Here is a 15551-nt window from a genome sequence, read left to right on the forward strand (position 1 = left end):
TTGGTAGACGGCATGAAGGAGGGCGTGCCACGGCTTGATAGGCCGATGGCGGCGCTCCTTTGTCCTGAGGTGGTGTGGGAGCCGTTACGGAAGCCGGTTCCCCAAGGGAAATCGGCGAGGCGATTGGCATTTTGGAGCGACCAGTCATTTATCTCCGGAACACAATCTCTAGCTGCCACTTCTAACATCGCACAGCTGGCGAGATTCATGTCCAGGATATTGACGGGCGGCACGGAGCTGACTGATTTACAGCATGATCAGCTCGCCCAGTCGGCAGGAGCCATCCTGCATCTGATTCAGCCGCAGGCTATAGCCGCTGGGAAAGTGCGTGCCCTGCCCTGGCCACTCTGATCCAGCGCCATCTTTGGCTGGAGCAGGCGCGTGTGCCGGAGAAGAAGAGGACTCCCCTTCTGACGGCACCCCTCTCCGAGGCTGGACTATTCGGGTCGGCACTGCAGCTGATGACCTCAACCTGCAGGGAGATGCAGGAGGAGCGCTCTGTGCTCCAGCCTCATTTTCCCCCGCCCGATGTTGCCGGTGGAGTCAGACGGCCGCCGCGTCGTCGAGGTTCCTCCGCCGTGGCCGCCGCTGCTACCACCGCCACTGCTGGACCTTCGGCGAAGAAGGCCAGGAGGAGAGAGGGCGCCTCCGCCACTGCAGCCGGCCCATCTACGCCCGGAGGTGAAGGTAGGGATCGTCGAGACCAGCCGCCGATCGTTTACTTTCCCTCCGGGGCTCCACGGGGTGGAAAGCCCAGAGCGGCTCGTGGCAGGCGTCGCTAAATTCATTTACTTTTTCCCTCTGTGGTCCCCCTCTGTTCCCTTCCCGGCCCCACTATGATTTTTGTTGAAAAATAAAGAGTCCCTCCTAAGGAGGGACTGTATTTTTTGTTAACAAACTGTGTGTTTATTCACCAAACATATGATGGGGATGCAACGTGTGAATCTTTCGCTAGTATGGGTTTGATGGGAGGGCTAGACGTTACTTTCATGTTGGAGCTTAAGCAAGGCCTGCAGCCTACACTCGGTTGAAAAAGGGTTTTTTCTGCCTTGACCTGAATCTCCACATAAAGGTAGAGGTTAGTTGTGTGCTCTGTTGCTTAAACAGTGATATTGAGCTGCAACACTATTGTGTTGGTTAGCAGTAATGCTCGTATGAAAACGTACCGCGGCTCAGCCGCTTATTGCTTATTCCCAGAGGAAGAGTGCTGCCGAGTGCTTCCGCGTTTTCCCTGATTGGCTGCGACACGCCCCGCGGAGCGGAGCGGCAGAGCTTGCGGCATTATGTAGCCGTAATCCCTGATGTTTTTCATTCGACGCTTAGCTCAACTGGTAGCCCTGCGGTCCTGCGGTCCGTTGGTGACAAGTTCGAATCCCTTCATTTTTTATTTTTTTTTTAACATGCATTCTTTCGCCGGTTAAGTTTAGGCATGTTAACTTAAGGTTAAGGTTAGGCATTGTTTCGGAGTTGGTTAAGGTTAGAAGGGTTAAGTTTAGGTGCTGTTAAGGAGCTGGTTAAGGTTAGAGTTTGTCTTAGAGAATGGCAATAGACAGCCTATTTCCGCGCTGCAGCGCGAGGCAATAGACAGCCTATTTCCGCGCTGCAGCTCTCTCGCGCTGCCGTGGTCACATGGGCGTCATGGCCAATCAGAGAAAACGCGGAAGCACACATCCAGCATGTCCGCCGGGTCCTCCAGCGCCTACTAGAGAACAAGCACTCTTCCGCTGGGAATAAGAGCTCAGCCGCTCTCTCTCTCTATCAGATTTTTCTGTGTCTTACAACATAGATACGGGTGTCGGGTTCACACACACACAACTTGGCCTTGCTATAAACCCTGTTCACAGATGTGTCTGTGGCTAGCGTGCATTGGATTAGCTTGCGCTATTCATTGGCATTGCTACTGAAGGTATCATGGCTGTTGTTGTTGTCATATGCGAGGGTTGGGCTTGCGAGGGGGTACCGGATAAACCCCTCCTTCCCTCTTCTGATTGGTCAGGGGGTTTCTGGGACTCTCTTTTCATTCGGTCAGGGTCAAGCTGTTAGGCAGCTTGGCACGGGGGGGGGGGGGGGGGTTCCCAGACTCCGCACCTATCACAGGCGATTGAGTCTTGGGTTTCCCCCCGTCATAGCAAACGTCACTAGGCACGTTTCTATTTAACGACGGCTTCCGTGAGTTTAGACCCGTATGTAGGGTCTGTTGTTGTCAAGTTGTCGGGGCAGAGTGTAGGAACTTACTGTTCTACTACGCTCGATATACGTGTAACTTGAGTCGGTTGGTCATGCGGGTTGTGCGTGTGCGTAGTCGTGGGGTCAAGCCACGATCTGCTCACCCTGTGCGTTGAGTTGCTTGAGGTCCTCTTCGCACGGTCGGATCCGTCTCCCTCCCGTCCTCCAATAGGGAGGGTATCCTCCATTAGGGAGGGTCGGGGGGCTCGGTCCTCCCCGGTCTGATGGTTGTGGGGGGCCTCAGTGGGGTACATTTGTCGAGCTTCAGGCTCCCGCTCAGCTCCTGTAGTGCAGATGACGCTGAGCGGCAGCCAGTATGAAATGGAACGTAAGGTTATGTATATAACCAAGTTCTATGAATACTGGTGACGCTCAGCATCAGGACGCCACTGCGGCCCTTGATCTCGCCTTGTGGTGAAAGTTTGGGAAGGAGGCGAGTAGGTGACCACACACCTGCTTATGAAGGTAAGCGGATAGGGGTGTGGCCAGACGAATGTTGGGATGTAAAGGTACATTGTGGAATTTTTTATTCAGTGCTCGTGCACGAAGTGAAGTGCGTGCAGATCACTCCGAGCGTCACCAGTATTCATAGAACTTGGTTATATACATAACCTTACGTTCCTGTATTTCTACAAAGAACACAGACAAATCTATTTTGTTGTTTAAATTTGTAAAAAACAACAACAACAACAACAACAACACAAAAACATGGGCTGACTTTATATGAACGAGATGTGAACATTTAGCGTACTACACAGGGCGCTGGGTATTCAATGGAATTGAATGGAAAACAAATATGCAGCCACTTCAACCAGAAACCAATAATTGGCTCTGTAGAAAGTCTGCAAGCAAAAATAGAAAGAAAGTTGCAAAGCTGTTCATGGGAAATGTATTGATTGACAATTGACATTTACACATTATCACCTTTTGGGAAAGTAGCGTTCAGTAGAAATCTATCTGGCTGCACGTTAGCCTAGCTTAGCACAATGAATGGAAGCGGACAGTGCCGGTTAGCCTTCGAGAGAGGTTTTAGTTGGACAATGCCTAGGCTAACCGGCACTGTCTGCTTCCATTCATTGTGCTAAGCTAGGCTAACGTGCAGCCAGATAGCTTTCTACTGAACGCACAGAGAGGAAACTGGTATCTTCTTGTCTCTCTCTGGAGAAGAACATAAGCTAATTTCCCAAAATGTTGGCGTGTTCATTTAACAATAAATCTGCACCTACTTGTATTAAATTGAATGTCCATCATTCTCTTAACTAATGCCATCAAACAGCAACCTCTAGGTAAAAGAGCCCCGGTTGGTATGGCACTTTGTTAAAAAAAAAAGAAAATTGGTCTGTGAGGGTTGGAGTTGAGTGGGGATAGGGGGAGGGGTTGCTCTCAGAGAGGACTGGAGAAATTCACAGTGTAATAATAAGTATATATTATTATATGATAGCTAAATATATTATACATAGACAACATGCCCTTTCAGTCTTTTTATTGTCGTTTAAATTTTGTTTCAAGCTTTCTTCTAATTTCCTATTGGATGAAAAAGGGGATGTGGAAGAATAGTTTCTTTCTTTTCATCAAAGAAATGAACACACTGTGTCTAACGCCCCCTTTCCTGTGTGTGTCTTCCCACCCAGCATAATGACAACCATATCACAGACGAAGGAAACCTTCCGGAGAGCAGAGGCCGTCTGCTTCGATGTGGACAGCACGGTTATCAAGGAAGAAGGCATCGATGAACTGGCCAAGTTCTGCGGTGTGGGGGATGCTGTCACTGAAATGTATGTAGTGGTCTATATTCTCTGTACTGTATGGTGGTCTATATTCTCTGAAGTGTGTGGTGGTCTATATTCTCTGTAGTGTATGGTGGTCTATATTCTCTGTAGTGTGTGGTGGTCTATTCTCTGTAGTGTGTGGTGGTCTATCTATATTCTCTGAAGTGTGTGGTGGTCTATATTATCTGTAGTGTATGGTGGTCTATATTCTCTGTAGTGTATGGTGGTCTATATTCTCTGTAGTGTGTGGTGGTCTATTCTCTGTAGTGTGTGGTGGTCTATCTATATTATCTGTAGTGTGTGGTGGTCTATATTCTCTGAAGTGTGTGGTGGTCTATATTATCTGTAGTGTATGGTGGTCTATATTCTCTGTAGTGTGTGGTGGTCTATCTATATTCTCTGTAGTGTGTGGTGGTCTACTCTATATCTGTAGTGTATGGTGGTCTATATTCTCTGTAGTGTGTGGTGGTATATATTATCCATGTGGTGGTCTATATTCTCTGTAGTGTGTGGTGGTATATATATGATCCGTGTGGTGGTCTATATTCTCTGTAGTGTGTGGTGGTCTACATTATTTGAGTTTGAAATGTATGTAGCGTGTGGTGGTCTATATTTTATGTAGTGTGTGGTGGTCTATATTATTTGAGTTTGAAATGTATGTAGCGTGTGGTGGTCTATATTTTATGTAGTGTGTGGTGGTCTATATTATCTGAGTTTGATATGTGTGTAGTGTGTGGTGGTATATATTCTCTCTGTGGTGGTCTACATTATCTGAGTTTGAAATGTATGTAGTGTGTGGTGGTCTATACTCTATATCCTCTGTGTGGTGGTCTATATTATCTGTGTGCTAGTCTACATTCTATGTGTGGTGGTCTATGTTATCTGTGTGGTGGTCTATATTATATTCTAAAGCACATGTCATTGTAATGCTTTGTCTGCTGGTAATGATGATACAGCCCCATCCCATCCCCAGAGTGCTACTCTGTGCTTCTGTTAACTTTCAGGACTCGCAACGCCATGGGCGGCTCTGTGTCGTTCAAAACAGCGCTGACGGAGCGGCTGTCCATCATCCGATGCTCCAGAGAACAAGTGAACAAACTGATCACAGACCATCCGCCCCAACTGACCCCAGGTATCAGGTCAGTACAAACTGATCACAGACCAGCTGGCCCCAGGTATCAGGTCAGTACAAACTGATCACAGACCAGCTGGCCCCAGGTATCAGGTCAGTACAAACTGATCACAGACCAGCTGGCCCCAGGTATCAGGTCAGTACAAACTGATCACAGACCAGCTGGCCCCAGGTATCAGGTCAGTACAAACTGATCACAGACCAGCTGGCCCCAGGTATCAGGTCAGTACAAACTGATCACAGACCAGCTGGCCCCAGGTATCAGGTCAGTACAAGCTGATCACAGACCATCCACCCCATCGAGTCCTGCCAGTGTGAAAGGCCTATGACTGGTTTGCCAGAAAGCATCAAGGTTCTGAGACTCCAGAACCAGAACCGTGTCTGTCTGAAAGTGGTAATAATAGTAGGTTAAATAAGTATGGCAGAAGTTGTCAAAACATTATGACCCTGCAGTAGAAACGACTGAGCCTCTCTAAGCAAAACCCAATTCAGCTGTCACCCTACTGTGGCCCATGCTTGTTCAAGTTGATAAAAAGTAATTCCCACATGTGTTTGGCTAATCCCCAGTTCAATTAAACTGTATCGTCCCTGAGGGGAAATTCTTGTGGCACAGCCAGATACATAAAAGAACATACGGTATATAAAAGCAATTTATACGCAACACTGGCTTGACAAGGACGTGGCATTTATAAACATGGCATGATGATACAAAGAACACAATGCGCAATCAAATTAATTATTTATTTAACCAAGTGAAATCCCTTGAGATCCCACATGAGAAAGCCTAATGTGATAGCTGGGATAAGCCCATATCCCGACCACGAGAAGGCTGGGATAACCTCATATCCTGACTATAATAAAGCCTAATGTGATAGCTGGGATAAGCTCATATCCCGACTATGAGAAAGCCTAATGTGATAGCTGGGATAAGCTCATATCCCGACTACGAGAAAGTCTAATGTGATAGCTGGGATAAGCCGTTATTAGCCGGGATACTGAGCTGAGGCATGTAAACGCATTATCCCATTTAATTTCCCTTGGTCTGTGGCAGAAACCACTGGATGACACATCCACACAAAAGGATTTCTTACAGAATTGTCCTTTATAACCAACTTAATCATTCTGTGTTGTCAGTAATTTACCAGTGACTTCAAATATGAAAGAAAAACAATGATATGTCTGAGATTCGTAGATATGGATGACTCCCCATTCAAAGAGATCACTGTACATAATTAGACAGTGTACATACAGTTTAGCATTACTCGGTAGCTTGTTATATATATCACATTTAATCACTTGTACATTGTATATTGTTAATACACTTTACTGTTACATTTGCACTTTACAGTACTGCAATGTAGAATGACAGCACAAATACATTTGAATCAAAATCTAATCTAATTCCCCTTTTAACTCTTTGACGGCCAAACCAGAGTAAAGTCGGGTTATCTCGCCATGCGTTGAGCGTCAAAACCCGAGTGATCCTTTGATATTTTCCTTTGATCCCTGTTCTATATGGTCAGCCGGAGGCCTCTAGGTGTCTGTGATTCATCTACCTATGTTGGAATTGCAATGACGATCGAATCTCACCAGGTGGCAGTATCGCCTACTTTTTAAACTGGAATGGCTTGGTGTGGATACACTTTTTCCTTATTTTTTTTTGCAAGGGCTCCTCCTCCTCCTCCTGCCTGGACAGAGAGACACAGCGATCGCCTCGAGATTTTGTTGCCTGAAGCCTATTTCCCATATAAACGAGTATAGACATATACACGGGTAATTGCGATGGCGATGCGATCACTTGGAATTATTCTTTTTGGAATACCTTCTGGCTAAGGTAAGGTATATTCTATGTCTATTTTACCGAACCTGAAACATGTTTTTGTAACGATCACAGTTTTGTGTTTTACCGGATGTAAAACATGCTCGACAAACACGCCCCCCCCCCCCCCCCCCCCACACTTGATGATTTTGTCAAGGCACATATGTACATGGTATATACTGTAGTGGGCACTTACATGGACTGGACATAATCCACCTACACTGTCACTTTAACACTTTGAGTGCCAGCCACGAAAAATCTCGTTATTTCATGCCATACGTTGAGTGCCAATGATGAGAAATCTCGCTATTTAATCGTTATTTTTTTATTAGCGATTTCCATTCATTTTTCATCAATCTAGCCTCACGTTACCATTGGGACTGGCTTTGAGCTCGAACAGGGAAAATACCGCCCCCTATCGTCTCCCGGATGGTAATGCACCCATTGGATTGGACTGAATGAAAATGCATGGGGAAAAGAAAATCCGGAATCCACATTTTACTTATCAGGCATGTAACCCGAGCCGATTGCAGTCATTGTGGTCCCTCAGAACAGTGTGAATAATGTGTTTCGAGCACCCAGCGTTGGATCAATAAACGCGATCGATATTTGGAATGGCGATCAGGAATTGGAATAATCTTTTTGGAGAACATCTGATCTGAGGTAAGGAATCTATTTTACCAGTCTTGGGATAATCAGAGTTTTTTTCACATATATATCAACCAGCTTTTCCGTTAGCCGGTAATTACCGGTATTTGACCGGCAAAATCTGTTGAAGTCCGACATATTTAATCTCTCCGGTGTTAATGTCCGGTGAAAATAATTCCCTCTAAGCACAATTTGATTATTTGAATTGTATTAAAATAGGCTAAAATTAAATAGCCTATGCGATGAACGAAACAATCATTAAATTTGTTTCATCGTTGCTTCTAATAATGACAACGACGTTGTCAGCGAGAGCTTAGTGCTGGGTTTGCGAGTGCATGTGCAGCTGCAGAGCCGGAGCTGCAGCGGCACAGTGCAGTACTCCAATTCAGCCATTGGCAATTCAGCTGTTGGGTGGGGGGCGCTGCTGAGCGGTCCCCAGATAGAGCCAGAAAACAGCTGAATCTGCTGCTCTGCATCGACATACTCTCGCAAATAAGTCATTGGGAGGTGGAGAGAGAGAGAGTCGTCACGCAAACCCACGATAATGTTGCCGTCTCTCTCTGCCAAATTTCTCAGTTCTTCGCTTGATATAATTAATACAAATGTCCAATATAACGGAATTCGTTAGCTCATAAAAATGTGATTATAACAGACTGCTGTTTATTAATGTCGGGCGACTGCCCACAGACACCTGTTTGATTTAAAGTCGGCAGCAGCACGGAGTCTCAGGACTTATTTTATTTGGAATATAATGACTGTATACGCAAAAGTAGCCTAGTTTTAAGTAAAAATATTATAAATCTACATGCCTTGATGATGTCATTCTTTTGTTTGGTTGTCATTCTTTTGCCTATCAATTGTTTTTAAGCTCAATAAACTCTGACCGGAATTTCTCTCATTTGACCGGTAGATTGAAATCTACCGGACACTGAGGCCGGCAACAATTTTTTCGAACGGAAACCCTGATATCAACGTGTCCCCTATATGTGTGTGTGTGTGTGCTGTGTTTTATTCATTTTTTATTTATTTTTTACTTTTTTACTTTTTTTGTTTACTTTTTTCTTTTCATGTCAACGTTCACACGCACAATATATGCTTACCTAGGATTTAACTTTATTCAACAACAAAGCAGTCGGAGCAATGACAAGCCGAAAACTGTCGAAATTGTAGTTATTTGAAGTTTGGATTTTTTTTTTACGACTGAGGTAGGTAAATTAAATTTCTTGAGACTAAAGTACCGAAAAAAGGTACCGTTGGGTACCGGTATCGATTCACAGGTACCGGTACCGGTATCGGTTCAAATGTGAAAGGTACCCATCCCTAGCTGTGACGTCATCTTCAACGCGACACAAGGAGGATTTCGATGCTAGCTATCAAGCTACTGTATGAATCCAGTACCTTATTAGCTCTATTACGCTAGCTGCAATGCTAACCGTTAGAACGCGAGGCTACTACCAGTTCATCCACCTCGGCGCCTCCATATTCCATTGACGTTTCTGAATAAAACATGTAGGGCTAATGTTTAAACTCGCGAAGCTCTCTCCACTTGTCTCACACTCTCGTATCCCCGGCTGTCTCCTCAAAACAAACCTGTGGCGCCGCCTCTCCGTCTCTGGGTGTGTGTGTCTGCGCGAGTGCGTGTATGTGCGTTTAAGTTGGGGCGAGTGTGTGCATTTTTTTTTCTTTGAGAGGGAGAGACGAGAGACGGAGAGAGTAAAGGCAAGCGCTGCGCCAAAGTAAGTAATCTCAACCGCGGCAGTTTATAAACTGATGTGAGGGATTGTGTGAAACATCACGATGTCCGCGATACGTTTAAAAAGTGTATTGTTTATGAACTGTACCCGATATTTATTTAATATCGTAATATCGCCCACCCCTAGGCGGTGGCTTTTCTTATTGTTCTCTTAACAGACAGGTAAGCTAGAATATAAGAAAAATAATAAGAGAGAATCAAGAATCAAGAGGTTTATTTGTCACATACATACCAGGGCATACAGTGAAATGCGGGTGGTCATGCCCGCATTGAGTATTGTTGAATGAGGCCCATAGTGTTAAGAATAGCCAAATAGCAACAGTCACACTTACAATCTGGGAATCACCCAGCAATAAAAAGGCCAACACACTACAGACACAGGCTATCATTGTGGCAAAAAAGGCTGACACAACCCACTATGCATCTGGTGATAATGGCACAAGGCCATTATCTCAGCCTCAGGTTCAGTGCAGGATCTCAGGTTTTATCCACCCGCCCCTTAATGCGTGATTGCCCTCAGCTGCCGTCATCCTCGGGCAATCGGCACACTCTACACTCAGGAAGGGGCGGGCGGCACCTGAGAAGGGGGGAAACACAAGAGGGAATTTATTATAGGTGACAATACATCGTATACAAAAACACAAATACAATAATAAGGAGGATGACGAACCTACAGTACCTACGTCACAAACAGTCTGTAACTGTTATTGACTTAGCCAACTCATATTAGTTAAAAACAGTATATAGTCTTTCAGGTGTTTTGCGCTTTGGTCTTTGTTGTATCTTCATCTGGGATGCAGTTTCCGGTGGGGCGTGTCATGGTTGGAGGGGGACGCGGGTAGTTTGAGCTTACTTGGATTGTTTGTGCCTGGTGGTGGGGGTGTCATTTCTGTGGGCTGCTTTGTGCCTCTGGTCCTTGCCTTTACGGGGGGATTGGTGGGTTCTATGTTTTTGCTCTCGGATTCTGTGGGGGGTGGCGGGTCGTGTGCTCCATGGCCTGTGGGGGGGGGGGGGGGGGGTGCGATTCTGGATGTTCGGGCGGATGGACATGGTGGTGGTTGGATGGGGGGGCGGGGGTGTTGTGGGTGGTCTGGGTTGGCACTGGGACCTTTTGGACGCTTTGGGATGCTGTGGGGGTTGTGGTGGGTTCTTCATGCGGGGGGTCCCTGGGGTGTCGGTGGGTTAGGAGAGTTCAGTGGTGGGGACTGGCCTAGGTCCATCGGGATGCCTGCGGGAGCTGGGAGGCTGGTGTTTGACTCTGGGGAGGTCTGGGGGGGGGGGGGGGGGTGTTTGGAGTCTATGGCTTTTTTTTTGCATTTGGAAAAACGCCATATAAATCCGATGTATTATTATGGTCTGAATTTGACGTGTGATAAACGGAACCCTTCTCTCTTTGTCCTCGTTTCCAGGGAACTTGTGCACAGTCTACACCAGCGCAACGTCAAGGTGTTCCTCATCTCTGGTGGCTTCCGCTGCATTGTGGAACATGTGGCTACGCAGCTCGACATCCCCCTCCCCCACGTCTACGCCAACCGCCTCAAGTTCTACTTCAATGGTGAGGTCAGAGACAGGCTGGAAATCACTTTTTACATACTAGAGGGAACATTATAAATCGTATTGATATCACAATGTGAAACTCTAGGTCTGATGATGTTAAAATCATATTGATATCACAATATGAAACACTAGAGCTTAGGAGACACTACATTTATATTAATATCACAATATGAAACACTAGAGCTGAGGAGACATTACATTCATATTAATATCACAATATGAAAGACTAGGGCTGAGGATGTTAAATTGATATTTTATAGCTGAGGAGACGTTACATTCATATTCATATCACAATATGAAACACTAGAGCTGAGGAGATGTTACATTCATATTAATATCATAATATGAAACACTAGGGCTGAGGATGTACAATTCATATTAATATCACAATATGAAACACTAGGGCTGAGGATGTACAATTCATATTAATATCACAATATGAAACACTAGGGCTGAGGATGTACAATTCATATTAATATCACAATATGAAACACTAGAGCTGAGGAGACATTACATTCACTAACACTAAGAATTATAATATAATATGACTGGCTTCACTCACATCTAGATATACCAGGTCTTCATGTAATACAAGGAGATGGGTCATCACAGGGAAGTCCTATAGGAGACGGCGTAATATAATACAATATAATATAATATAATATAATATAATATAATACAAGATAATATACTGTACTATAATATAATAATGTAGCTGTAAGCTGCAATCAGCAGGTTTCAAGCCAATCTCGATCATTAGGATTGCAAAATAAGTTCACACACGGTTCAGAAGTGTTATGAAACATGTCCAGCAAGTTTTGTAATGTAATAATCCGATTAGTGTTATTCCACGCACATTTTGTACATTTGTAGTGCCCCCTAGTGGTCAATTTAAATTAGATTTCCAGGGTATGTTTCAGGTAGTTATCTGGACATACCCTAACCCTGCAAATTCCGTGATGATTGACCTAACGGTTGTTGACTTGCATCTATTTATGTACCTTTTGGAAGTTAATTGGTTAATATCTTCAAAACAAAAGATTATCTACTTTAATAAGCTTTATCCAATAAGGATCCACAGCAAATCTGGGAGTAATCGGACCTACGGTTTAAGAGGAAATGTCAAAAATGTGTTTTACATCAAATCTAAAATGGCGGAAAATCCAATATGGCGGACTTTATGGGTCCTTGAGGCAAATTTGTAGAGGGCATAGAGAAGGATGTCTGTATCAAGTTTCGTGTAAATCAGACTCACGGTGTAGGAGTTCTGACCTTTCAAAGTTCAAAGGTTTTACCTTTAATTATAGCGCCCCATTTAGGCCAATTGGGGTCATATTTGTTGGAAAGCATTTGCACACAACTTCCAACCAATGGGTCAAAGTTCATTTTGCTACCATTTATCCTCTCACAGGAATTTGCAAAAGCATTTTTTTATTTTATTTTTTTTATAAATTTCTTTATTGCAGGAAAAGTAATTTGTACATTTACAATTGACAGCAACATCATTCATTTTCCATCTTTTTTTCTTTTCTTCCCCTTTCATTTGCCCTTCCCCTCCCTCATACCCACCCCATCCCCCCCACACCGGAGTTGTTGAAAACACATCTGCAAAACATCCAAACATACAGCATAGATGCTACTGGGAAAGAAAAACAAAAAACAATAATAATATCAATCAGACCCATCTGTATTATGCACAAACATTTAGATAAAAAGAAGTAAAGAAAGAACTAAAAACACAAAGAAAACTCTCTAGCACGGCTGTGGCTGTGGAAGAAAGTCATCAATGAGATTATTTCACTCTTTCCCTCACCCCTGTCTATAGTATTGTGGTAATTCTTGGGTAGTTTGACCTTCTGCAGCTACGTCTCCCGTTCCCCTCTCCCTCCCCCAGTTACCCACCCAGCCCCCGGGGGTCTCATTCACACCCATACATACCAGGACAGGGAAGGGGGGGGGGGATTAGAAAATAGGAATAAAATAATAATAAAAGATAAGGAAGTGCAGTTAGAGGTGTGAGTTTGGGGCACGTCCAAAACATGTGTATATAATCGGCTGGAGATTGTTTACATCTATTACACGCATCCGTTCTATCCGGGTATATCTTTGCTAACCTCGCATTGGTGTAGTGAACCCTATGCAAGATCCTACACTGCAGCAAACTGTGTCTTGCACATATAGAGGAAGTGTGTACAAGGTCTAATATATGATCCCATTGTTCATCTGTAATGATAATTCCCAGATCTTTGTCCCATTTGCTTTTAGGGAGTCTAAGCAAGTTGGGTTCATCCAAAATATTTTATCATATAAAATTGAGATGAGCCCTTTCCGCTTGGTACCGAGCGATAGGAGAGGGTCAGTCCTAGAGTCTGGAGGACGGCCAGGGAATTGTGGGAATTGGTTCTGAACAAAATGCCTGATCTGAAAAAAACGGAAAAGGTGAGAATTTGGGAGACCAAATTTTTTTGATAGTTCTGCAAACGACGAGAACACACCTCCGGAGTAGAGGTCATTAATGGTTAGCAAACCTTTGTTCGCCCAGCTTCTAAATACAGGATCAGAACAGGACGGTAAGAATAGGTGATTACGAGAGATTGGAGCTAGCCCCGACGGAGCGTGTAAGCCAAATTGTTTCCTAAACTGATTCCAGATTTTCAAAGTATCCGTCACAATTTGGTTCCGAGCCACCTGTTTAATAGGGATCGAAATGGGTAGTTGGGATGTTGCCACAGACCAGAGTGAGTACTTTGAAGAGGAGACTTCCATCCGAGCCCATTGGGGTTGGTCTTCTTCCTCCCTCCTGGTCCTCCAGTAAAGGAGTTTGTTTATATTACATGCCCAATAGTAATAGCGAAGATTGGGCAAAGCCAAACCCCCTTCCGATTTGGGAAGTTGCATGATCGTCCTCTTAATACGTGCTCTTTTGTTACCCCACAGGAATGAACCTATAAGTTGATCAATTGAAGTGAAAAAGGCTTTATTAATAAATATTGGTATATGCTGAAAAGCGTATAGAAATCGGGGTAAGACCATCATCTTTATCAGGTTAACCCTTCCCAGAAGCGAGAGGGGGAGAGAGGACCATCTCGTCAGATCTAGCTTAAAGCGATCCAGCAGAGGACGGAAATTTTTTTGCGAAGACCTCTGTCTGTGATTTGGCCATAAAAATCTCTAGATATGTAAATCCTTCCGTGGCCCTTTTAAAGGGGAAAAGCGATTGAGGAAGCCGTTCCGCAGATGCATTAACAGGTAAATATTCACTTTTCTGGAGATTAAGTTTGTATCCAGAGAGCTGCCTATGTTGTTCTAGAATATATCCAGGATAACAGGGATGGACGATGACGGATTGGAGACATAAAGTAGGAGATCGTCGGCATACAATGAGAGTTTATGAACCAGGCCGAACCTCTCAATCCCCTCAAATCTGTCCTCACTGCGAAGCCATATGGCTAAAGGTTCTGCGGCGAGCGCTTAGAGCAAGGGAGAAAGCGGGCATCCTTGACGAGTGCCGCGATAAAGCGCAAACTGGCCCGACTTGGTACCATTCACATTAACCGAGGCCACTGGGGACGAGTATAGGAGTTTTATCCATGAAATAAAACCCGGTCCCAAACCGAATTTCTCAAGTGTATGGAACAGGTACCTCCATTCCACTCTGTCAAACGCTTTCTCAGCATCCAGGGAGAGTACCATTTCTAGCGCGCCAGTCGTGGTTGTGAAAAGGATATTTAACAGCCTCCTGGTGTTAAAGAAGGATTGCCTATTCATGATGAAACCCGTCTGATCCGGGTCTATCAGGAACGGGACCACCTTCTGAAGACGGCATGAAAGGACCTCAGCCAATATTTTACAATCCACATTAAGGAGGGAGATTGGTCTGTAACTGCTACAAAGGAGAGGGTCTTTACCTTTTTTGAGCAGCAGGGACAGTGACGCCTCTGATAGCGTGGGCGGCATTTGGCCCTTTAGAAGGGAGTCATTATATACTCTCAGTAGAAAAGGAGCAACCAACACGGAGTAGGTTTTATAAAATTCTGTAGTATAGCCATCTGGCCCGGGTGATTTGCCACTTTGTAAAGATTTGATTGCCTCAGTCACTTCAGAGATGGTTATAGGCGTGCCTAACTCTTCAGCTTCCGCTTTATTCGCCTGAGGGTATTTGAGAGACTTGAGGGGGTTTGGGCGATCCCAGTCCTGCTGGGAAGACTCCGACGTGTAAAGTTTGGAATAGTAGTCAGAGAAAATTTCAGAAATTTCCGTAGGGTCTCTTGTAGTGACACCTAATTGGGATTTTATCCTGGGAATCAGTCTAGAGGCACTCGCCACTCGTGCTTGGTACGCAAGTAATTTTCCGGCCTTATCCCCCTGCTCGAAAAAACGTTACTTGGTGTGCAGGAGTAGTCTCTCGATCTTACTAGTTGAGAGCAAATCATATTGTGATTGGAGCTGGAGTCGTTTCTTATATAGAGCAGGAGTTGGTTTAGATGAATACTGGATGTCCAATAGTTTAATCTCATCTGATATACCCGTTAATTTGGATTGTTCCTGCTTCCCAAAATGAGAGGTAAAGGAGATGGCCTGTCCGCGGAGATATGCCTTAAAGGCCTCCCAGAGCATGTCACTGCTAACTTCAGGTGTGTCGTTTAT

At 44.7% G+C, this 15551-nt stretch overlaps 1 protein-coding gene across 2 annotated transcripts in view; it reads left to right on the forward strand.

Annotated features, from left to right (window-relative positions):
* The window catches only part of psph (phosphoserine phosphatase), a 46942-nt gene that overhangs the window by 7866 nt on the left and 23525 nt on the right, over positions 1 to 15551 (forward strand). For both annotated transcript variants that reach the window (XM_084320917.1, XM_084320918.1), the window contains exons 2-4: positions 3858 to 4001; positions 5000 to 5134; positions 10757 to 10902. In XM_084320917.1, the coding sequence (XP_084177043.1) occupies positions 3858 to 4001; positions 5000 to 5134; positions 10757 to 10902 (425 nt within the window). The remainder of the gene's footprint in view (positions 1 to 3857; positions 4002 to 4999; positions 5135 to 10756; positions 10903 to 15551) is intronic.

This window comes from Notolepis coatsorum (assembly GCF_963971535.1).
Source record: "Notolepis coatsorum genome assembly, chromosome: 1".
Taxonomy (NCBI): Eukaryota; Metazoa; Chordata; class Actinopteri; order Aulopiformes; family Paralepididae; genus Notolepis; species Notolepis coatsorum.